This window comes from Equus przewalskii, chromosome 23 (assembly GCF_037783145.1).
Source record: "Equus przewalskii isolate Varuska chromosome 23, EquPr2, whole genome shotgun sequence".
Classification (NCBI taxonomy): Eukaryota; Metazoa; Chordata; class Mammalia; order Perissodactyla; family Equidae; genus Equus; species Equus przewalskii.
In genome coordinates, this window is record NC_091853.1 from 13161359 (window position 1) to 13186807 (window position 25449).

Genomic DNA, 25449 nt, shown 5'->3' on the forward strand with positions numbered 1-25449 from the left:
CTCAGTGAATGTCCAATTAGTTGTAGATTCGACGGGGGAGAGACAAGACCACTCTCTCCGCCATCTTGGTCCCACCCTCTATTATGTTTTAAATTTTTAGTGGTAAGAACATACATAGCAGTTTACCATCTTAACTATTTTTAAGTGCACAGTTCACTAGCATTAAGCATATTCACTTTGCTGTGCAGCAGATCTCCTGAAGTTTTTCATCTTGTAAAACCAAAACTGTATCCGTTAAACAACTCCTTATTTCCCCCAGCCCCTGGTAACCACCATTCTGTTTTCTGTTTCTATGAATTTGACTACTGTAGATACCTTACATAAGTGGAATCTTACAGTATTTGTCTTTTTGTGACTGGCTTAATTCACTTAGCATAATATCTTCTTCAAGGTTCATCTGTGTTGTAGCATGTGACAAGATTTCCTTTCTGTTTAAGTCTGAAATATTTCATTATATGTATATACCACATTTTCTTTCTTTTTTTAAAGATTGGCACCTGAGCTAACGTCTGTTGTTAATCTTCTCTTTTTTCTTCTTCTTCTTCTCCCCAAACCCCCCCAGTACATAGTTGGATATTCTAGTTGTGAGTGCCTCTGGTTGTGCTATGTGGAATGCCGCCTCCGCATGGCCTGATGAGTGGCGTCATGTCCATGCCCAGGATCTGAACCAGTAGATCATTTTAAATCCCACCAGTGGTGCACAAGGGTTCCAGTTTCACCACATCCTCACCAGTACTTGTTATTTTCTGTTTTGTTTTTGTTTTTTAAATAGTAGTCATCCTAATGAGTTTGGGGTGATACCTCATGGTGGTTTTGATTTGCATTTCTCTCATAATTAGTGATATTGAGCAGCTTTTCATATACCTGTTGCCCATTTGTGTATCTTTTTTTGGAGAAATGTCTCTTCATGTCCTTTGGCCATTTTTTAGTTGGGTTGGTTTTTTGTTGAGTTGTAGGAGATCTTGAGTTGAGTTTTGGGGTTATATTCTGGAAATTAACCACTTGTCAGATAGATGATTTACAAATATTTTCCTGCATTCCTTAGGTTGCCTTTTCACTCTGTTGATTGTGTCCTTTGATGCACAGAAGTTTTTAAGTTTGATATGATCACATTTGTCTGTTTTTGCATTTGTTGCCTGTGCTTTTGGTGTCATATCCAGGAAATCATTGCCAAGCCCAATGTCATGAAGCTTTCCTCCTATGTTTTCTTCTAGGAGTTTTATAGTTTTGAGTCTTACATTTAGGTCAGTAATCCATTTTTAGTTAATTTTCATATATGTATAAGATAAGGCTTCAACTTCATTCTTTTGCATATGGATATCCACATCAGTTTCAGGAGTTTTGGCATCTGTGGCAAGCTGAAAATGCCCCCTCTGCCAAAAGGTCATAAAACCTGGAACCTGTGAATACTTTATATGGCAGGAAAAGGGGCAGAGGGGTCTTTGCAGATATAATTAAGTTGAAAATCTTGAGGTGAAATTGTCCTGAATATCCACATGGGCCCTAAATGCAGTCACATATGTCATAAGTAGGAGGCAGAGGGAGATTAGACCACAAACACAACAGAAAGTGATGTGAAGATGGAGCTGAGAGAGATTTGTAGATTCTGGCCTGAAAATTAGAGTGCTATGGCCAGAAGCCAAGGAATGCTGGCAGCTACCAGAAGCTGAAAAGCTGAAAAGAACAAGATCTACCTAGAGTCTCCAGAGGGAGTGTGGCCCTTCTGTGACACGTTGATTTCAGCTCAGCCTCCAGAACTGTGAGAGAATGAATTTCTGTCGTTTTAGGCCACCAAGTTTGTGGTAATATGTTACAACAACCACAGGAAACTAATATACCATCTTAACAATATTAAGTCTTTCAATCCGTGAACACTGGATGTCTTTCCATTTACCGAGGTCGTCTTTAATTTCTTTCAACAGTGTTTTATAGCTTTTAGAATATGTTTTATACTTTTTTTGTTAAATTTATTCCTAAATATTTTGTTCCTTTTGATGCTATTGTAAATGGAATTATTTGTTAATTTCATTTTCCAATTGTTGCTACTGTGTAGAAATGCAGCTGGTTTTTGTATATTGAAATTATATCCTGCAACCTTACTGAATTCATTTATTAACTCTAATAGTTTTTTTGTGTGAGTTTTGTGTTATTTTCTATATATAAGATCATGCCACCTGCAAATAAGAGTTAGTTTTACTTTTTCATTTCCAATCTGCATGCCTTTCCATTCATTTTCTTGACTAATTGCACTTGCTAGAATTCAGGTAGAGTGTTGAATAGAATTGGCAAGAGTGGACATCCTTGTCTTATTTCTGATTGTGGGGAGAAAGCTTTCAGTCCTTCCATTAATTATGTTAGCTGTGGGGTTTGGTAGATGCCTTTTATCAGGTTGAGGAAGTTCCCTACCTTTCTCTAATTTGCAGATAGTAGTTATTCTTGACTGCCTTTTATTTTGCTGCTTTGTTCATTTGATAGCTTGTTAGTTAATATAATACTAATAACAACCACTAACATAGATTTATCATTGCCAGGCACTGTTTGAAGTGTTTCACAAATATTAACTAAATCAATATACTTTATTCAATTTCAGTGTTCTTTGAGATATGTACATAAATCTGAACATAGAGAACAACAGTCCTTTTGTAACAAATTTTGAGTCTCTTGGCAAAAATATAGGAAAAAAGTTAATATCATTTTTATTCTGTAATCTTGCTCCTTCACCCAATATAAGCATCTAATCATAAAACTGGCCAGTCCACATAGAGCCTTAATCAACTGAATAAGTTGAGAGTACATTTTTTTTCTTACTATGAAGGCAAAACATGTTTATTTTAGAAAAGGCAGATAAGCAAAAGTTCAAGCATTTATGGTTTTTTCTTGGATACATTCCTAGAAATTGTTTTTAGGTCAAGGGGAATGCATATTTATAAGAGTTTTTGGGTAAGTATTGCCAAATTGCCTTTTGGAAGTTGTGCACTCCCAGTAGCAATATGAGAGTGCCTGTTACCTCCAACTTTTTTTCATTCGTGGATCACGTGACCTTTTGAACAAACTATATGGCATTTCAAGAGAGAAGAAATTCCACTTGCTTGAAAAATGCTTTGTAGAATGAGACACGATATAATTACTAGCAGTAATAAAGTTATTGAATATTAATTAGTACTTTTTATAGCTTTTAAGGTCAAAAGATTGAGTTTGAATATCTTAGTTCATTAGAGGAAGATTAGTCACAAGAAGTGGAAGATTCTAGCTGATACTTTCTTTGACAGCTTTCTAACTTTTTTTAAAAAAAATAATTGTGCTCAAACATAATCTTGAAAATGTTTCAGATTCTAAGAAGGCAAACAAAATATTGTCAATGATTTTTTTTTCTGGGGTGTAATGTATTTGAGGCAAATTTGTGTTTTAGGAGAATTGCTGAAAATTATTTGAATATAATTTTGCCCAGATGTAATGGGTATATTTGTTTTTAAATAATGGGATGTGAAGCATAACTTGATTGACTATTTTGAAAGAAAAGGAGGCCTATTTGCCTTTGGCTTCTAATGAGATATTCTTCCTGGTTTTCTCTCTATATGTTGCCAAGCTCTGGAGCAGGAATGTAACCACACATAAAAGTGTTCTACTGGGGAAAATATTAGACAATCAATTTTATTCTCTTTTTTCTTTTTCTTTTTAAAGATTGGCACCTGAGCTAACATCTGTTCCCAATCTTCTTTTTCCCCTGTTTCTTCTCCCCAAAGCCCCCCAGTACGTAGTTGTGTATTCTAGTTGTAGGTCCTTATGGTTGTGCTATGTGGGATGCCACCTCAGCATGGCCTGATGAGCAGTGCTAGGTCCATGCCCAGGATCTGAACCAGTGAAACCCTGGGCCACTAAAGCAGAGCACCCAAACTTAACCACTCGACCATGGGGCTGACCCCAATTTTATGATTTTTTTAAGGGGTAATTGCTAGAAAAATTTAGGCCGGAAAATTTGAGGGAAGAGCTTGTTTTTTTTAGATTTAAAAAAATTTTTTCCTTTTTCTCCCCAAAGCCCCCCTGTACATAGTTGTATATTTTTTGTTGTGGGTCCTTCTAGTTGTGGCATGTGGGATGCCGCCTCAGCATGGCTTGATGAGTGGTGCCATGTCCGTGCCCAGGATCCAAACCGGCTGCTGCAGCAGAGTGCGCAAACCATGGGGCCAGCCTGAGCTTGTATTTTTTTAATCTTTTCTTCTTAGCAAGAACATTCTGGAATCTAGTTTTAATAATTTTATCAAAAGTTTAATCTTGGAATTCTAGGTTCTTAGAATAAGAATTGCTTGGGGCCAGCCCCATCGCCTAGTGGTTGAGTTCGGTGCACTCCACCTCAGCGGCCTGGGTTTGGTTCCCAGGCGTGGACCTACACCACTCGTCAGTGGCCATGGTGTGTCGGCGATCAGCATGCAAAATAGAGGAAGATTGGCACAGATGATAGCTCAGGGAGAATCTCCTCAACAACAACAAAACGACTTGCTCTTAGTAGTCATTTAATTGTGCCTTTACATGCAACACTGAGATTAAACCCCTTTGATCTATATATAAGGCAGTGTATTAGGTTTGCTAGTAGGGAGGTTCAGATGAATAAGATACTGAAACAGAAGACAGTCCCATGTTATAAATAGGAGTTAGGTAAATTATAGTAACTAAATGGTGTAGGAGTCCAACGCGGTCGGGAGTACTTGCTTTAGAATGGAAGAAGGTGTCTCACAGAAGAAGTAGGATTTCAGTTTAGCCTTTGAAGAAGAGACTGGGAGAGAGCTTTCAAGCCAGGGGAAAGGTCTGAGTTTGCAAAGCTATGGAGTTAAGATAGTACAGTGTTACGTGTACGGCATTTTGTTTGCTTTTAGAGGAGGCTATTCGGGGAGGTAGTACAGATGGATTTGTGGTTTGTTTTCACAGATAGGAAGACAAAATTGGAAAGGCAGGAGGAAGTCAGAAGATGGGGCTTACTGTGTGTAATCATTGACTGACTACCTCCCTGTGTGGATGACTGTATCCTGTCAGTGCTTAGATTTCCTCTTGTGCAAAACCCAGGAGAGCAAATATGAAAGCACAGTTTATGGCTATATAGCACTAGCTTCATTAAGCTATTTTATCTTCTTGTTAATGGTGCTGGCAACTTTTCTGTCCCCTATCCTAAGAGAGCTTTACAGTTCCCCGCTATATAATAGATCACCTGAGAATTATAATCTACATGAAATCTAATATTTCTACCAGAAATGATCTCTTTTGATTTTAAAATAAGATTATATGATGATGTAAAAGTCTGATGGTAGTAGGCTAATTCTTTTATTGCATTTATGGGTAACCAACACAGTTGATACAGGGATGGCGATAAAAGAAAAATAAACCAATAAAAAAAAAGTTAAAATTATACTTCCTGGATTATTTTGATTATGGAATAGAAATATATTTATTGCTTTAAAAAAGTTATAGACTAATCGTGATTTGTATGTCCATTTATTGCCTTTGTAGATTTCCCATAATACACCTTTAAAAATCTCAGTCTTTTGTCCTCATGCTAAATAAGTTGGGGCTGTTTCCTCTTCCATTAGTCCTTGCTCAAGAAATACAAGATAGTTTGGTTTCATTAAAAAGCACATTGCTGAAATTTGATTATAAACTTTTTAAAGTAATATATACTCATTGAAAAATTCAAACACTGTAGAAATTCATAAAATAATAATTCTTCCCTTAAATAATCAGGCTTTTTTCCTACTTGTGGGATCATATTTGGGATATCTTCTGCAATTTGCTTTCTCTAAATTTAGTAAATCTTAGACATCTTTTTATTCAGTGTAAGTAAGTATAATTCTTTTAAAAGTATTTGTGTAGTGTTTCTGTTGCACAAATGCTTGGTAATTTATCTAACTTGTCCCTTATTGATAGGCGTTTAGATTGTTTCCAGAGTTTCAATATTATAAACAGTGCTGCAGAGAACAACCTTGAAACACTATCTTTGTCTACTCGTGCCTAGTATACTTGTAGGATACATTCCCAAAAATGAGATTGCTGGGTCAAAGAGTTTCTGTATTTAAAATTTAGATATTACTAAATTTCTTTTTAAAAATGTTATACCAGTTTACACTCCTGTCTATATTTTTTCCCTATACTCTTGCTAATATGTGTTACCAATCCTTTTTTTTTGCTGAGGAAGATTTGCCCTGAGCTAACATCTGCTGCCGATCTTCCTCTTTTTTTTTCTTTTTGCTTGAGGAAGATTAGCCCTGAGGTAACATCTGTGCCAGTCTTCCTCTATTTTATATGTGGGTTGCTGCCACAGCGTGGCTGATGAGTGGTGTAGGTCTGTGTCCGAGATCTGGACCCAGGCCACTGAAGTGGAGTGCACTGAACTTAACCACTACACCATGGGGCCAGCCCCCAATCTTTGTTTAAACTTGCTAATTTGATGGGTGAAAACCAGTATAGCATATAGCATGAATTTTTTCTCATAAATAATAAATGAGGTGAAGAACTTTTTACATATATTTATTGACTATGTGTTTTTTCTTTAAAGGCCTTGTTCGTATCCTTTGCCCATTTTTGTTCCTTATCTGGTCTCTATTATTTTTCTTTTATTTTTTTTAAAGAGCTCTTTCTATAGTAAGGAAATTAATCCTTTGACTATCATGTGCTGCGAATATTTTTTAACTAGCTAATTGTCTTTTGACTTTGCTTATGGTGCACCTTGCCACGTTTAGTTTTTATGTAATCAAGTATTCTTTTACTGCATTTAGATTTCTTTTCATGCTTAGAAATCATCCAAAATTATGAAAAAGGAAAACAGATGAATTTTTTACTTACTTTTAGGGTTTTTTATATTCAAATTTTTGACTCATCTGAAATTTATTTATTTTTTTTCCTCCTGAAATCCCCCCAGTACATAGTTGTATATTTTAGTTGTGGGTCCTTCTAGTTGTGGCATGTGGGATGCCGCCTCAGCATGGCCTGATGAGCAGTGCCATGTCTGCGCCCAGGATCTGACCTGGCGAAACCCTGGGCCACCAAAGTGGAGCACTCGAACTTAACCACTCAGCCGTGGGGCTGGCCCCTGAAATTTATTTTGAATAATGAATGTTAGGGATCTAATTTTATAGTTTTCCAAAATGGCTAGCCAGTTGTTTGAATGTTATCTATTAAATCTCCTTTCCGTATGAATGTTTATGTACTCATTTCCAGTTCAGATTCCATTTTCCACAGTAGTGCATACGTGTGATTAGTTGAGAATTTTGAAAGGTGTTTGAGGTCTGGGTAGAGCAAAGCGAGGCCAGGATGTGGGTCTTCTAAGGCATGGTCAATGAGAGTTTTTAGAAAATAATCAGGATTTTAAGATGAGTTTGAACTTCTTTAGAGGATAAAAACGTATGCTATGTCAGTGCCAATTAGCAATTAGCCAATTCTATACTTGCCACTGGGAGAGAAAGAAAATGTTCATTAAAAGAACTGAAACTTGGGGCCGGCCCTGTGGCTGAGTGGTTAAGTCTGTGTGCTCTGCTGTGGCAGCCCAGTGTTCTGTTGGTTCAAATCCTGGGCGTGGTCATGGCACTGCTCATCGGGCCGTGCTGAGCTGGCATCCCACATGCCACAACTAGAAGGACCCACAACTAAGAATATACAACTAGGTACAGGGGGCCTTTGGGGAGAAAAAAAAGGAAAAAATTAAAAAAAAAGAACTGAAACTTGAAAAAATGGTTGCTAGTCACTGCTTAGTACTCCTTAGTCATCTTTAGGAATTTAGTCATTATAAGTAGGCCTTAGTGAATGATGAGGATATAATTGAATGAATAAATGAGTTGCCAATTTAACATACTTGGTTATTGGTCTCTTCTTGTGGATAACATTGGCAGTAGATTTGGCATAGTAGTATAAAAATAGCATTGTTACGGGAAGAGATTTGGTGAACCATGAAGAAGCAACCCAAGTAGAAAGGCATAACTCTGGCGCTGTTTAATGTGGGCCTCAATGCTCTCATTTCAGATTTACTAAAGGTATCACTATAATAGTGCAGTACAATGGATGATCCCTTTTATTTGACATGAAGATTGTGTATGGTACAGTCTCTTTTTTTAAGGTGGTAAAGCATGTAATGATTTTAGAAAGATCTTAATTAAAACTGGTTGAAATAAGATTTTTGATACATCAAAGAGTAAATTTTAAATATTCCAATTAAATCTAGTAGACTTTACAACTGTTAGGTAGTGTTCATGAAGATAAATATTGCAAGTCTGATGTTTTGGAGGTCAGAGGCTTAGGATAAAAACAATCTAGAGTAGCTTTCCTTAAGGATTTGTCCTTGGGTCTACTAGTTAGATATGAGCAGTTAATGCTTAGTTATCAGTTAGTGATATTTCAGAAATTGCATAACCCTTGGTCCCGGCTTATCACTATTTCAGGGTCAGTGTTTTAGAAATTTAGAAGCCTTGACTTGACTTATGTGGTTGGATGTCTGTACATAGTTCTTTAAATCATTGCATGTTAGCTTTTAGGGCATTATTCTTTTGGCTGTTTTGACATTGAGTTTTTTAACTCTTGGGTAGGAAGAAAGTAAAGAAATTTTCTTTTGACTATTGTATGAAGTTAATTTTAAGGCAAAGGAAAATGAATTGGGTTTTAACATATTTTTCTTCTATTTACATAACTTTACTGTCATTTTGAGTGGGGCCTTCAGAGACTCTAGTCTAAATGTGAGCAAAAACTCCCTTTCCCTATTTCCTAGCCCCTGACTCGTAAAAGCCAATGTGTAACAGTGGTTACGTTATTTATGGAGAGACAGGTTCCTTTTGGAAGTGATGCACAGGAGGGAGAAGTAATTTTTTGCAATGTCTTCTTCCTCATCCCCCCATGGTAATTGAGTTAGTTGAAGGGAAGAAGCTTATGTATTCATTTATATATGAAATAATGGCGTATTTATGAAACTATGGTCTGATCGTAGATAGTAGAGAATTAAATTAAAAATGTATTCTTACAATTCATAGAAAAATCAAATATTTGTCTTATCCTTATATTTCTTATCTAATCAGTTACCAGTTTGTGAATATCTTCAAAATTTATCCTCTCCTGTCCATTCTCATTGCCATTGTGATTTTTGACAACATCGTTTCTTGTCTGGATTTATTGCATTTCTCTCTGTGGTCCTTCTCATCCTCTCCTGCCAGAGTGGGCTTTCCAATATCAGATCAGTTACTTTCCTGCTTAAAATTCTTAGTTTCCTCGAAGACTTTGTTATGATACATACAGGTTCTTCATGATAGGACCTCTAGCCTCCTTGCCAGTCGTAAACACCACCACTGCCAACAACTGCAGATACTATTCTACTGTCTGCTGGCTTCTACTGTGGGTGTTGATAAGTCAGGCACCCAGCATAATTGCAGTTCTCTTGTAGGTGATATTTTCTTTCTGGTTGTTTTTAAGAGGTGTTTTTTGTTGTTGTTTTAAATAAACTTCTGTATTACTCAGTTTCACTATGATGTCTCTAGTATGTAAGTGTAGATTTTTATTTACCCTTCTTAGGATTCTGTGACCTTACTTTGAGGATTGGCTTCTTTCAACAGTTCTGGAAAGTTCTCAGCCATTGTCCCTTCAAATTTTGTCCGTCTTTATAGACCTTTCATTAGATGCATTTTGGACCTTCTCATTCTCCATGGCTTTTTTCCAGGTGAAGTATTGTGAAAAGATATAAGTAGTCTAAATGTCCAATAGAGGATTAAATAAATTATATCTCAGTCATAAAAAGAAAACAATAGGCCAGTAAAAATGATGTAGCAGGAGGCATAGTGACATGGAAGGATGTTTGTGAGTTATTAAGTGAAAAAAGGTAACAAAGTAATATGTATAATGAGTCCATTTTTATAATATGTATATTTATAGTATGTATATTTGCCAAAGTAAAGGGACAAATGATATTTACCAAAATATTAATGTTAGTTACTTGAACACCATAGGATAACGGGTGAACCTTTTTGGGGGAAGGGGTTTTGGGTTTTTAATTTTCTGTAACGAACATTGCTTTTAGAATAAGGAGAAGAGGGGCTGGCCCAGTGGCGCAGCAGTTAAGTATCGCTCATTCTGCTTCGGTGGTCTGGGGTTTGCTGGTTCAGATCCCAGGTGCAGATATGGCACTGCTTGGCAAGCCATGCTGTGGTAGGCGTCCCACATATAAAGTAGAGGAAGATGGGCACAGATGTTCGCTCAGGGCCAGTCTTCCTCAGCAAAAAAAGGAGGATTGGCTGCAGATATTAGCTCAGGGCTAATCTTCCTTAAAAAAAAACAAAAAGAGAAGAGAGGGTTATTAAATTTAAATTACCCCACATGCACCCCCCCAAAGTTCATTCTGGCAAAGTAAATATTTCTGGAAAATTACATATCTTATAAATTTGAGTGCCCTTCACTCTTCCTTTTAGGCATAATGCACAATAGCAATTGTTATATTGAAACAAAAATACTCAAATTATTACCACAAAGAGCAGATGAGAAAATATAAATACTCATTAAAAATATACTACTAAAATGATACGAAGTTACGTTATCATAGTTTTTGGGAAAGACAAAGATAGCAAACTAGAAGTTGTAGTCCTCTGCTTCATGTGTCAACACTTGTTCTGTTCTCTTTCATTCATGTATCTGTGCAGAAGGTCTGTACCCATGATGATATCTGATATTTATTGGTTCCCATAGTAGAAGAGGTAACTTGACATTTCAATTGAAAAGGAAAAATAAGGACGTTTACTATCAGATCATAAAATTCTTTTTCTGTAAGAAGATACTATAGTATTTGAGGATATGCTTTGAAAAAAATATAGAAACTAAAGAGGTACTATTTCAAGATGACTAAGTCTATATTAAACTTAAGGAAATTCTGATAAAACTCTAACTCAAAGACAAATCTGACCTTAACAAGAAGTTCCAGTAATTAAGACTTTTAGCAAGCAGAATGAGCGGTGTAAGCAACGTTAGTGGGCCCCAAGTTTAGTAGGGTGGACATTAACTTTTGCATTAACACTTAGTTTTTGTTATCTTAAAAATGTTGCTTTAAGCTATGAATGTTTTGCCAAAGAAGAACTTTAAAAATTTTTAATAAATTCATCAAAAGCTAAAATATAGGTAGGTTATTATGCAAGATATTATATGTGAAGACAAACTATTAATGAGTAAAGGCAAACTGCATTCAAAATGAACTCTACCCGTAATTTATTAAAAGGGCAGACCTTGATTACTCTGGCTGCTTACTTAAATTATAATAGTACTGTGGTTTAGTATGAAAATTAAAAACTGTGTGCAAATCTGTGGCAGTAATAAATCACAGTATACAATACATATGGAAGTCATACAGACCAACAAATTCTCATAAAAATATTTTAATAGCTTTAAAATCCAATTTTTCTTTAATATGAAAAAAAGATTCTCAAGTCAGATTAATTAAGAATTCCTTAATTATTACCTCAATTAGTCAAATTAAACAAACTACGTTACTGTGACTTAATATGTAGAAAGGAATCTTTCAGAACACGGAAGTTAAAATGAAATGAATTTTAGAATATTTTCATCATTCCCCCCCCCCCGCGCAAAAAAACCCTTGTACCCATTAGCAGTCATTCCGCATTCCCACCACTCCCATCATCCCTGGGCAACTATCAATCTTCTGTCTGTCTCTAGAGTTGTCTGTTCTGGACATTTCATGTGAATGGAATCAAGCAATATATAGTCTTTTGTGACTGACTTCTTCCAGTTAGCATAATGTTTTCAAGTTTCATCCATGTTATAGCATCTGTCAGCGTTTCTTTCCTGTTATTGCTGGGTAGTATTCCATTATATGGATAGACCACATTCTATTAATCTGTTTATCAGTTGATGGATATTTGAGTTGTTTTCACTTTCTTTTATTATGAATAATGCTGCTGTAAGCATTCATGTACAGATTTTTGGGTGGGCATGTTTTCATTTCTCTTGTTTATATACCTAGGAGTGGAATTTCTGGGTCATATAGTAGCTCTGTGTTTAGCCTTTTGAGGAACTTCCAGTCTGTTTTTTAAAAGCACTGCATCATTTTACATTCCTACCAGCAATGTCAGAGGGTTTTAATTTCTCCACATTCTGACCAACAGTTTTTCCCCCCAGTTAAACTATTCGTACCAAGTGGGTACCACTCTTATAAACATCATTGTTACAGGTGTTTATAAACACTTCTCTAATTGCATTGCCGAAGAACCATCATACCCAATCCCCAAAGTAACAGTTTTCTCAAAGTTTCCTGCACGTACAACTTTTATCCCCCCCTGGCTTTTTTCAGATATAGCTAACACATAACTTTGTTGAAGTTTCAGGTGTAACATGGCCAACACTTGCTATGTGTTTTTGATTATAGCCATCCTAGGTGGTTGTGAAGTGATATTTCACTGTGGTTTTGATTTACATTCCCTTATGGTCAGTGATGTTGAACATCTTTTCATGTGGTCTTGGCCATTTGTATATCTTTTTTGGAGAAATGTCTGTTCAGATACTTTGCCTATGTTTAAATTATTTGTTTATTACTGAGTTGTAAAAGTTCTTTATATATTCTGGATATAAGTTCCTGACCAGATTTGCAAATATTTTTTCCCATCCTGAGGGTTTGTCTTTTGACTTTCTTAGTGGTGTCCTTTGCAGCAGAAAAGTCTTTTGAAAATTTTGATGAAGTCCAATTTATTTGTTGTTGCTTGTGCATTTTAGTAGTCAGAGTTGCAGGATCCATTCAGAGAATCAAATTTTCCATGCTGTCAGAATTGGATGTTACAGCATCATATTATTAATATAGTTGTAATTATTGTGTGTACATATAGGAATTTTCTTTTTTCTACATAGCATTTTTATGTATACGTTTCCTTCTATTTATATTGCCCATGCTTCATTTATTTTTTAGATGTTATTTTTCCTTTTTCTCCCAAAGCCCCCCGGTACATAGTTGTGTATTTTTAGTTGTGGATCCTTCTAGTTGTGGCATGTGGGATGCTGCCTCAGCATGGCTTGATGAGCGGTGCCATGTCCGCGCCCAGGATTCAAACTGGCGAAACCCTGGGCCGCTGAAGCAGAGCGCACAAACTTAACCACTCAGCCACGGGGCCAGCCCCAACCCATGCTTCATTTTTAAGAACTGTGTTGTGTTTTGTGGCTGTACCATAGTTTACATAGTCATCCTTTTTTGCTTGTTTGTTTTTCAGCTTTATGATTTAGATAATGCTGGTAGGTAGCTGTATCCATCAACTTAAAAGTTACATTTTTTTCTTTCCTTAGGTCGGATTGACATAAAACAGTTGATAGCAAAGAAGATACAGTTGACGGCAGAGGCAGAGGTAAGTAACTCCCTCTTCCAGAAACAGAAATAAAGAGTTTTAGGGTAGAGTTTTGTTCAGTAAAATTTTTAATGCTAAATTGCTTAAATAATTGTTTACCTTTCCTATCAGTTGACATCATGCTGCTGTGGATCAGGAAAATAAGGTCTGCCACCTTGTCACCCTACATAAGAACCAGTTTGCCTTTTTCTCTCCCATCTCATCCTGTCACTTTCATTTTCTGGCTTTTACCAGCAAAACTCGGTTTTAGTAAACCATGATCCAGTTGAATGTTTGTATGAATGTGTAAATGCTTTGTGAAAGTATCTATCATGGTTCACAGTAAGGAATAGATCTCCAATAAATGTTGAATCTGAATCTAGAAGTAGACTCCCTGTTAGGGACGTAGAAGAAATACCAACTCAAAAACAACAACGTGGAGCCATTTCAAAAGGGGCAAACAGTTCTACAAGTCAGAATTCAGCAGTGCCCTCAGGAAATTCTAGAGGACAAAGAACAGGTATTTTTTTTTTTTTTTTTTTAAATAATCCAATACTGTGTGTGTCTGAATGTAAATTGACTTCAAATCCAAGGCAGCCTCCCTTTTCCCCAGTGAGAAAATTGCTTCCAAAATTTATTGACCAAACATCCAAAGATGAAGATGAAATAGCCTTGTTTTTATTTATTAATTTAGTCACATGTGCATGCATGCATACGTGCATTTATAGAGAATAATTTAAATTTCAATATTTTTACAGGCATATTTCACAGAACAGTAAATACAAGATTATTTATATTCACTTTGATATTAGTGTCTTCTTAATGATCAGAGCTAGTTTTTCAGTATTTTCCAATCCTGGGGTACAACATTTTCACTTTCATCTCATTTGTTGGAGATACAGCACTTTTTGAGTCCAGAAATGATGCTCTCACTAGAAGTTTTAGTACAAGTACCCGTTTGCTTAACATTGAGATCTACCCCCAATTCATCCAATAAATATATTTCTGATTTTTACCATGTAACCACTTATTGTATTGCTTTATAAAATGGTATTCAAAAGGTGTATTTATTTACTATACTTGAAGCTGTGAGTCTAGACCCCTAGTTAATAGTGTGTTAAATTTTGTTTTTCTTGATTGCCTTAGAATACATGTGTAAGCCTTTAAAACTATAATGGTGAAGGTCATTTCTGGTGAATGTCTTTTTCCAATTAGTAATTTGTTCTTTCATTGTAAGAGACTTTTAAAAGACTTGATTATTAGATAACTTCCACTTATCTGAGGGGTAATTTATAATTTTGTCTAACAAAAGAAAAATATTTAATATATAGGCATGTGTGCTGTTTTTAAGGGCCCGTTCTTGCAAATTTAGTGATTAGAATAAAAGAATTTTGTTTTTATGGCTTAACTAGAGTATTTCTAACCTTCGTTCCTCTAGACAGGCTGGGCTCCAGGTTGATGTTCTATTCCTTATCAAATTCCCCTTCCGTTCCTCTTTTGCTCCTTCTCTCCTCAGCATGAACACAAAGCCTTTATTGTGTCCTGTTTGTCAAAGTTTCAAATAGGTGAAAGGACGGTCCGTCCCTGCTATTGTTGCTGTTTATCAAAAAAATCTAAAATGGGAGGGAAACTTAGTTTTATGCAGAATCACAAACTCAAGGAGGAAAGGGTGTGTGGAGTAGGAAGTAGAGGTGGGGGAGAGAGGGACTAGAGGAAGATTAGAGGGAATTTTTCACAGATTTAAGTAGAAACTTTGTGGGTTTTTTTGAGGATGATTAGCCCTGAGCTCAGATCTGCCACCAATCCTCTTCTTTTTGCTGAAGAAGATTGGCTCTGAGCTAACATCTGTGCCCATCTTCCTCTACTTTATATATGGGACACCTGCCACAGCATGGCTTGAAAAGCGGTGTGTAAGTCCATTCCTGGGATGTGAACCGGTGAACCCTGAACTGCCGAAGCGGAATGTGCAAACTTAACTGCTGCGCCACTGGGCCAGCCCTGAAACTTTGTTTTTAAAGATAGTTTTCTCCTTATCTGTTTTGTATATTAATCAGTGAATACACTTATATTCTTTAGTTTGGTCAGTTAGGAGTGTTTGAAGGAGAGGGAAATAAATGAATGTTACGTGAGGGAGAAGAAGCTGAGGGAAACGGGGACATTGGTTTAATTAATGTTGTCGTTACTCTGTATTATGCAAATGATATGAGGGTCACAGAGCCCTCAAGACTTGTTCCCTGTTGTTAAGGGAAAGCTTGGCCTGCTCAGCTTAGCTTGAGCAGAGGTTTGGAGGTAGGAATCTTACATTGTATCTTGGAAATGACACTTGAATCGTGTCTGCGCCCCTATTGGGGCACAATAGAAAAATACAGTTGGAAAATTGGGGCTAGATGGTAAAGCACTTTTTCCTCTACCTTTATGCCCTTGTTCATGAAGCTCTGTCTACTTGAAATTTCCTTAAACTTCTTACTTTCACCAACCGAAACACTGTATATCCTTCAAATTCTAGCTCAAAAGCTACTACTTCTACGGTAAATACCCGAACTTGAAATCATGTTCTCCCTACTTTATACTTCTAAGTACTTAGTTTATACCCTTAGAATATACTCTGTGTTTATTACAGAGTGTTTTTGTTCTGAATGAATCACCAAAATTCTTCTGGTGAACTTGTAGGGGGACTTAGGAATATTTTCATTGGCAATTTGACATCAAATGAATTGAATATCTTACCGTTGTTTATTAACTGAAATGTTTTTGAGGGCAATATATTAGGAATGCTATTCTGATATCAAAGTTGGGGATAATTTATAGTTTGGAGACAGTGAGACCAAGTACGAAGCTATTGTAACACTGTAGTGTTCTAAACTGAGGAACCAGGGGCTGGGAGGGGAAGGGCCTTACACCAGGTGCTTTATATACATACCCTTATTTACTTAAATTATTCCATTTTGTAAGAGTGATCTCTAACTGGTTTCATTTTGTTGTTGTTTTGCTTTATTGGTTGAAGCAAATTGGTTCATTTAATAACATGAAATGACTGTCAAGGTGACGGGTGTAGAAATATTGTTTGGAGCTATGAAATTTATTTGTTCTTTCACATGCTAATTCCTTTTTTCTTCCGGGTTTTTAGAAATAATTTTTAAAACAAATGAAAATCAGGAATCTCTCTTGTCATTTGTAGTTGGGTCTCATGTTCCAACCCAGTTGTCACTCATTGTCATTGGACTGTCTTCCTCTGATCTTTAAAAGTAAGAACACTGGACTAGCCATCTCCAGGGTCCCCGTCAGCTCTAACAGTCTGTGTCATAATTGTGTAGCTAACTTCAACTTTTGCTTCTAATTCACTATTTCCTGTTATGTAAAGAGAATGGGTAGCCTATAGGTCTTATTGGCTAACTCTTTCGGCTCCACAAAACTAGAGTTTTCAGATAAAATACAGTCTGTCTAGTTAAATTTGAATTTCAGATAAACAAATAGTTTTGTAGTCATCATGCAATATTTGAGACATATTTAGACTAAAAAACTTATTTGTTGTTTATCAAATTCAAATTTAACTGGGTGTCCTATATTTTTACTTGCTAAATCTGGCAACCTTCAAAGAACTCGCTGTAAAAATTTAGATACATAGATAGAGGAGGTCATATTAAGGAAGAGTGAAGAAAATTGTCAAGAACTAAGCAAGCTCTTTAGTCTGAAGGGAAGAGGGTGGTGGAGGTGATGACATTAGTGGGTTGAAATTAGAGGATTGAACTGATTGAATCTCTTAAAGTCACTTGTAGGTCTAAATGCTGTCTTAAGAAGTTTTAAGTGCTTAATTAAAAAAAAAATGTGCTAGTGGGGTAATACGTTGTGTGACCCTGAGTCATGGCCTTTTGAAATCCTTTGAATTGTGTTGTAGCAAGACTTAAAAGATCTTGGAACAGTCCAGAGGAGATTCAAGTGATTAAGTGCCAACTAATTTACATTAATAGATAAATTAGCTTTGTTTTAACATTGTGTTAGTTAAATTGTTTCTTTTAGTTGCAAATAACAGAAACCTACTTTGGTTTATTTAAGCGTAAAAAGAGATGTATTTGAAAAATATTAATATATCTCATAGAATTCTAGGAGAAGCTGAATACTCATGCTTTGGAAAGGGAAAGGATTTTAGTAGCAAGAGTTAAGATAGTTATGAAATTTTCAATTAATAAGATTTCCTGGGGCTGGCCCCATGGCTGAGTTGTTAGGTTCACGCGCTCTGCTTCAGCAGCCCAGGGTTTCGCTGGTTTGGATCCTGGGCGCGGACGTAGCACCGCTCTTCAGGCCATGCTGAGGCAGCGCCCCACATGCCACAACTGGAAGGGCCCACAACTAAAAATACACAACTGTGTACTGGGGGGCTTTGGGAGAAAAAGGAAAAATAAAATCTTTAAAAAAAAAAAGATTTCCTGTCAGTCTTTCTAAACTCAGAGTTTCAGATTTATGAGCGAGAGGATTGGATTTTGGCCAGAAGGGCGGGGCCATTTAGTACAGCCCTGTCCTGGAGACTGGGTGCCTGCTCTCACCTTTGAGGACAGTTTCCAGAGAAAAGGAAATATGTTGAAAAAAGAAAAGAGAGTGTCTTTACTCTCAATATTTGTAGAACTTTTATTAATGTATACAATTTTATAAAGAGAATGTTAGGTCTAATGTGAAAATTAAAGGGATGAAAAATTACTTTCTATTTCCACTTCTTAAAAATACATATTTGTCGCAACATGTTTTCTTTGCTTCTTATATAGTGTTGCAAGTATTTTTCACATCAATACCTTATGCTATTGCCCAACCATTAAATAAGCAAACTGTGATGAGTAAGACTCAGATGGCATGTCTGCAATGAGGACTTCTCTTCATGGTTTATTAGTCATTCGAGTAACCTCTTCTAAAATTTGATTTCTTGGCGGACTGCTGGAGAGATAAGTCTAAGTAATTTCTGTCCAGAAATTTTTTGATTGTTATATAAGGTGAGATTAGGTTGTGCTGTGATAGTAACACAAGAGGAACACAAGTAATTGTCTCTTAAACAAGATTAGAAGTATATTTCTCTCTCATGTTAGTGATCCAGAGTTGGGAAGTCCACAACTAGTATGGTGACTCCATGGGGCTCAGGGACCCTGTTCCTTTTACCTCCCTGTCTCATAGGCTGTGATCCTCCTTCTCATTGTCCCAGTGGCTCCAGCCATTTCATGAGTTCCAAGGAGTAGAACTGAGGTAGGGAAAGAAGGAGGTAAAGGAACAGATAGCAGCTATTTTTTAAGGAAGTTTTCTCGAGGTTTTATCAAGCTAATCCTGCCTGTATCTCATTGGCAAGCACTTAGTCACGTGGCCACATAGGTGCAAAAGGAGACTGGGAAATTTATTTATTCTGAGCAGTCATATACCCAGGACAAAGTCAGGGATTCTAGTACTAAGGAAGAGGGTGAGGGATGATAGGTTGACAACTAACACCTCTGCTACAACTGTCTGTTTTACTTTCCTGCCCCTGATTGTCTGGTCAAATCTTAGCTTCTTTTGGCTATGTAAGTGTGACTATATTGTTCTAATATTTCACTTTCTGCCTTTTCTCATTTACCTACCTTTGAAAGCTGTAAAATGATGTCAGTGTAAGTTGATATTTGTGATAAGAAATTACATGATTTTAGAGCTCTATCGAAGACCTTAGAGATGATAGTTACTCTCTATTTTACAGTTAATGAGAATCCAAAACGTCAAAACTAGTCACATTACCGGTAATATTCTGCATATCATTGGTTGAACACATTTTTTTCTATTATTTTAATATCTCTGAAAATGAGAAAACACTGTGCTATTTAGTGTAATTCACTTGGCAGCTTTTTTCTTTCTTAGTACCAAACAAAAATCAGTGGCATCTTAGATGAATACATTCTTTAAAAAAATATGGCCAAGGTTTGTTAACATTTTATTTTAATGTTGTGCTACCATATAGGATTGCTTTAAGAAGAGGAGGGATATATTTTCTTACATAAAGTAGCTTTTTTCTGATTATAGAAGTAGTACAGGCTCATTGCAGAAAATTTATAAGAGACAAGTATAAAAAGGAAACAGTCATCACCCATATGCCTGCCCCTTGGAGATAACATTTTGGTTTATTTTCTCCCAATAATTTGTTTTCCTTTTCCATCACACACAGATCCATGTAGACACATACGGGCATGTGCATCATAGATACATTAGCAAAATCAGCATCAGTTTATATGTTCAGTTTGTATATTTTTCTTAACATTATTTTGTGTTTTTTTGGTGTTGAAATATTCTTTGAAAATGTTGTTTAAAAAAGTGACTTCATGTTAGTCATTTGTATGGATGTATCATTTGTTAACTGTTAGGACTGTATTTTTACTACTTTCTGGTTTCTAGCATTTAACAGTGGCTAATAAAGAAGTGAAGGAGGGGGTCGGCCTAGTGACATAGTGATTAAGTTCACACGCTCTGCTTTGGCGGCCTGGGGTTTGCAGGTTCAGATCCTGGCTGCAGACCTACACACCGCTCATCAAGCCATGCTGTGGTGTCTCACATACAAAACAGAGGAAGATTGGCACAGGTGTTAGCTCAGGTACAATCTTCTCAAGCAAAAAGAAGATTGGCAACAGTTGTCAGCTCAGGGACAATCTTCCTTACCAAAAAAAAAAAAGAAGTCAAGGAAGTAGGTAAAGATGATGAGAAACGGTAAAATATACCATTTGGATAGTTAAGATGAGGGAGCTACCTAAGTAGATTAAAGTAAATAAATGTATTTCAGCTGATTAAAAATGTGATATCCAGAATATTATAATCTAGTTTAAATTGGGAGACAGCCCAGGATGAATTTTATTTTTAATAAAAAGGGATTATAATTCAGAGCTCTAATTTTATTAGTTACTGGTTTATCTTGAACCTTTGGCTTCCTATATTAAGGATTATGTAATAATTATGCTCAAGACTTAACTTCCCTACAAGTTCTGATTTTTAAATATGGAGGAGGAGTTTATTACAATGCACTGTTTAGGACTATAAACTTCTGCATTGCTGCTTTCAAATGCACTGTTTGCAGTAGAACTAAGCTAAACACCTTTTTATTAGATTACCTACCATTTTCAGGTTACATGTACCTCATTGACTTTTTTTTTTAAGGCTTTTCTCTTTTGGCTTGTGCTAATCAGATAGAAAATATTTCAGATAAAGTACAGTGGAAAGCAGTATAATGTCATGTGAACTCGGAGGTCGTGTAGACCTGATCCTGGTTCTACAGCTTACAAGTTCTGTGACTTTGGGCAAGCCACATCACTTTATTTGTTCAAGCCGAGATCTCCTAATATGTAAAATAGGAATTATATTGTCTACTTCAGAGATTATTTTAAGACTAGAAATAAAATAGAAAAGCCCCTAAGAGAGTATCTAGCATATAGCAGTCATACAATAAATAACAGCCATTACCAACAATAGCAACAATAGTGATTTGCAGTCTCTTTCCCTTCATGGCTTCTAGAAAGAAATCAGGGCTAGGTGGTTTTTTAAGATAATTACCTTCTGCTTTATCAGACATTGGATACAGCCAGTGGTGTTATGAGTAGGAGTTTTCATGCCAGAGGTTGGTTTCAAAAGCTGTTGGGAAATATATTTAACACCTGCAGTCTTGCCGGTTGCTTTGCTGAGAGCTGGATGTACAGTGGTTAACAAAAAGACATGGTGTTTAAAGTCAGATTGGGGAAGCAGATATTAAGAGACCAAAAAATTGAAATATATAGAATTTCAAATTGTATTAAGTGCAATGAAGGAAAAGGATAAGGTGCAGTAACTTTAGAGCGAATTGTCAGGGGAGACTCCTCTTTAGGAGTCAATTTAGTAGACCTAAACACTGTACACACGTGTCGCTTCATGATGGGCACAGGTTCTGAGAATTGCGCCCTTAGGTGATTTGGTCATTGTGCGAACATCATAGAGTGTACTTACACAAACCTAGATGATACAGCCTACTACACACCTAGGCTGTATGGTACTAATCTTAAGGGACCACCGTCGTATATGCAGTCCTTCATTGACTGAAATGTCATTATGCGGTGTATGGCTGGATTACCTATTCTCTTAGCTGTTTTGCTCAAAAAGGTCAGATTCCTGGTTCCATGCCACTGTGAGGTTAAAAGATTTCTCTGTGGAAAGCCAGGTAGTGAGTCAGAGAAACAAGTAATTCATGGACTGGCAATATGATCTTGTGTAGTCAGATTATAATTTTGTTTTTGAGGAAGATTAGCTCTGAACTAACATCTGCAGCCAATCCGCTTTTTTTTTTTTTGATGAGGAAGACTGGCGCTGAGCTAACATCCATGCTCATCTTCCTCTACTTTATATGTGGGACGCCTGCCACAGTGTGGCTTGACAAGCGGTGCGTAGGTCTGTGCCCAGGATCTGCACCGGTGAACCCTGGGCCACCAAAGTGGAAAGTGCGCACTTAACTGCTGTGCCACCTGGCTGGCCCCTCAGGATAATTTTTTATACTCTGTACTCAGTATACATTTTTACTTTGTGTTTCTTTCTCTGAGCCTGCTTTTTTTATTTTTTCATGCCTCTTTGCCTTTGAAAGGATTGTTTATCTATCAGTAAATGACCCTGCTCTTTTCTCGTTTTAAGACTGAGTCCAAAGTAACCTCTGCTTAGAAGCCTTTTTAGAAGAGTTACCTTTCGGGGCCGGCTCCGTGGCCGAGTGGTTAAGTTCGCGCGCTCCGCTGCGGCGGCCCAGGGTTCGGATCCTGGGCGCGCACATGGCACCGCTCGTCAGGCCCCATTGAGGCAGCGTCCCATGTCCCACAACTAGAAGGACCTGCAACTAAGATATACAACTGTGTACGGGGAGAGTTTGGGGAAATAAAGCAGGGAAAAAAAAAAAAAAAAGATTGGCAACAGTTGTTAGCCCAGGTGCCAATCTTTAAAAAAAAAAGAAAAAAAGAGTTATCTTTCTAAAATGCAAATCTGAAAATGTTTACAAACCTTGTGCTTAAAACATTGGTTTCCAGTTGCCCTTAGGATAAAATGAAGAATTCTTACAATGGCTTGAAGGCCTGTCGTGATCTAGCCCGTTTGCTTCTCTAGCCTCATCTCTGATCACTCATGCGTGCCTTCAGTGTGTGTTCCAACTGTAGGGTCTCTGCTTCGTGGTTGTTGTTCCCCATTCTTAGAATCTTAAAGGTTGTGTAGGTCAGCTGCTTATTTAAAAAATGAGGTTTATTTGCGTGCTAAAATATCGTGATTCTGTTTAATGTATTATCTAAGCACCCAGCTTTTCTAGTTTCTAGTTAACTATCTGCCTCCTCCTTCCATCATCCTTCTTTCCATCTCTCATTGTGCTGTGACAATCATAGTCCATGGGCTGGATGAAATTAATAGAGACGAGATCGAGAAGATAAGCAAATTAGAAAACTTAATAACCTTCAACCTCCTTTTCAGGTTACTGATATTAGACATTATTCAGATTTATTGTGATCATATTTTGAAGTTCTAATTAATGCCAGTTTCAGGTTATAGAAGAACTCAGAAGAAGGTAGAAGTGGAGCACGTCTTGTACTATATTCTTCTATATTCCCTCTTAGAAAGGGAATGATAGTAATAAGCAGTCTTTTTTTTTGCTGAGGAAGATTCACCCTGAGCTAACATCTGTTGCCAGTCTTCCTCTTTTTTAGCTTGAGGAAGATTAGCCCTGAGCTAACATCTGTGCCAGTTTTCCTCTATTTTGTATGTGGGTTGCTGTCACAGCATGGCTGATGAGTGGTGCAGGTCCATGCCTGGGATGGAACCTGCAAACCTGGGCTGCCAAAGCAGAGTGCATGGAACTTTAACACTCAGCCATGGGGCCAGCGCAAAGCAGTAACTCTTTATTTTCCTCAGTCCTTGGATACATGAAAGAAGGCTGAGGAGACGGAGTGGTGTCAACAACAGAGTTCTTCCTTGTGTCCCAGTAGAGCAGCTTCTATCAACTTTAATTCCTCAGAGAAAGAAGAGAAGCCAATGAGAAATAAACATTAGGCATCTAGGTAGTATAATACTGTGTATAGGAATGTGGTAGGTTTAAATAGTTAACCTTCTAATAGTAATAGCACTAAATGATAGAATTTACTTAAATTGTAGTTTTTATTGTGCATTGTTTTATTGTTTTTTTCTTCATAGGTTAGCTCTGACAGTGGGCGGGGGCAGAGTAACAAATATCTGCAGTGATAACTGTGTTAGATACTGTGCTATGCGTTTTTGCAGGTTTTTTTGTTTTGGGGCCTTTTTTTAGAGTTGATAGAACAGTTTAGCAAGTTAGATGTTATTCATTTAAATTTTGCACATAAGTAACTGCTCAGAAAAGTGAAATAGCCTGCCTGAGGCCACACTCAAGTGGTAGAGGTAGAATTTGAACCCAGGTCTGCCTGGCTGGAAGCTTATATATTTCTTTTACTAGTTCTTATCAGCACTAAAGACGTCTTTTTCCTTAATATTGTACTAGCTCGAGTATGGATTCCTGAACTACCCACATATACAAGTTTTACTGCAGGAAAAGAAGACATGAATTAATCATTAAAATAGGGACCTTTTTGCTCAGCATGCCAAAGCAGTGTTCTGTTCTGTCTGAGGTGTCACAGTTTGGAGTCATAGATTGGGGGATGGGGAGGGAGTTGTGAAAGAAACTTTCGAGGAGACTTGACATCTGTCACCACCTTATACTGGCCCTCACACTATTGAGATGCCTGTGATATTTATTCTTAGACTTTCTCTTTTCTCTCTCTGTTCTCCTGTCACTCTGAACTGGTTTTTCCTTTTGGCATTCACTGCACCATTAATAACTAATGTCTTTCCTCACTGATGGACAGTGAGCTCAGTGAGAGCAAGGCTGCATGTGTCTTGTTCACCAGCACAGGTGCTGAATAGTAGAAGTACTGCTTGTTATCCAGATCTCTTTGGTCCCTGAGATCAGATAGCAGGTTGGGATAACAAGGGATCCCCTTAGTTCTGGAGTGAGTGTGCAAGCAGAGAAGGTAGGAGTTTTGGAGTATGGGAAGGAAAGGAAGGGAATAGGAGGAAGGGGGAAAAAGGGTACAATTGATAAGCAGGGTGAAGGTAAGGAGATTGTCGTAGAAGTTTCAAGTTCTTTGGAATGTACGGCAAAGCCTTGTCTGTGGGCAAGTAGTGAGTAAGGCACAAGAGCTTGTGCCGTGAGAAGTTGACTGCTCTATTTAACTTGAGCTGGGTGGATTAGGACCTGATTTCAGCAGCTTTTCTGACATTTGTATAGCGTTCATCATGGTTTTTTTCATGCTTCTGGTCTACTCGACCCAGTACTTAATTGGAAAGGGGACTGGTTCCAGAGTATGAGGAATCCTAGCTAAAAGAAATGGCTTGGTTCCCTTTGCCACATCTCAAGATTGCAGTCTTCCTTTTTAATGTTGAGTGAAATTTCCGTAGACTGATGTGAGTAGGGGTGAAGTGTTGGTTTAGCCCCCTCCCGCCATCCCTCGCTTCTTTTCTGACCTTAACTCTTATTACTCTTTTACTTCAGCTAGGACATCCTATTTCCTTGCTTTTTCTCAAATATATATATATATAGCTCTGCTTTACTCCCACGGGAATTGTAAGTTCCATAGAGACAAGGATTTGGTTTTGTTCATTGTATCTCCAGCGCCTAGAACTGTGCCCAGAACTGTACCTAGCACTTAGTGGAGTGAACAGATTCTTTCTTTTCTTGCCTTTTAGTATATTTCTATGTGGGACAACAGTTTTGTAACTGGAAAAAACCTTTACTGGTTATTCAGTCTAATTCTAGAGATGAAATGAGAAAAGAATCTTTTTTCTTTTTGTTATTTTTTTTTTTGGATTTGTTTTGTCTTTGGTTGGGGAAGCATCCTATTGAAGAATTTCAAAATGAAGATGGACATATAATTGAAATGGAACAAGGAAAAGGAACCAAAATAACATATAGATAACCTTAATATGAAAAAATAATTCTATAAAAACTCTTTATTTCTTCCAGGGAACATAGGTCCTCTACATTTTGTCCTTAAAACCAACCTCCCTCATTCACACTTTCTGTTGGCTAATCCTTTCCTGTCTTGCTGCTTTTCATCACTTTTTCTCCTTC

General features: G+C 37.0%; 1 protein-coding gene across 2 annotated transcripts in view; it reads left to right on the forward strand.

Moving 5' to 3' along the window:
- Window positions 1–25449, forward strand: part of SOAT1 (sterol O-acyltransferase 1) — an 80095-nt gene that overhangs the window by 21556 nt on the left and 33090 nt on the right. For both annotated transcript variants that reach the window (XM_070591698.1, XM_070591699.1), the window contains exon 3: window positions 13291–13349. In XM_070591698.1, the coding sequence (XP_070447799.1) occupies window positions 13291–13349 (59 nt within the window). The remainder of the gene's footprint in view (window positions 1–13290; window positions 13350–25449) is intronic.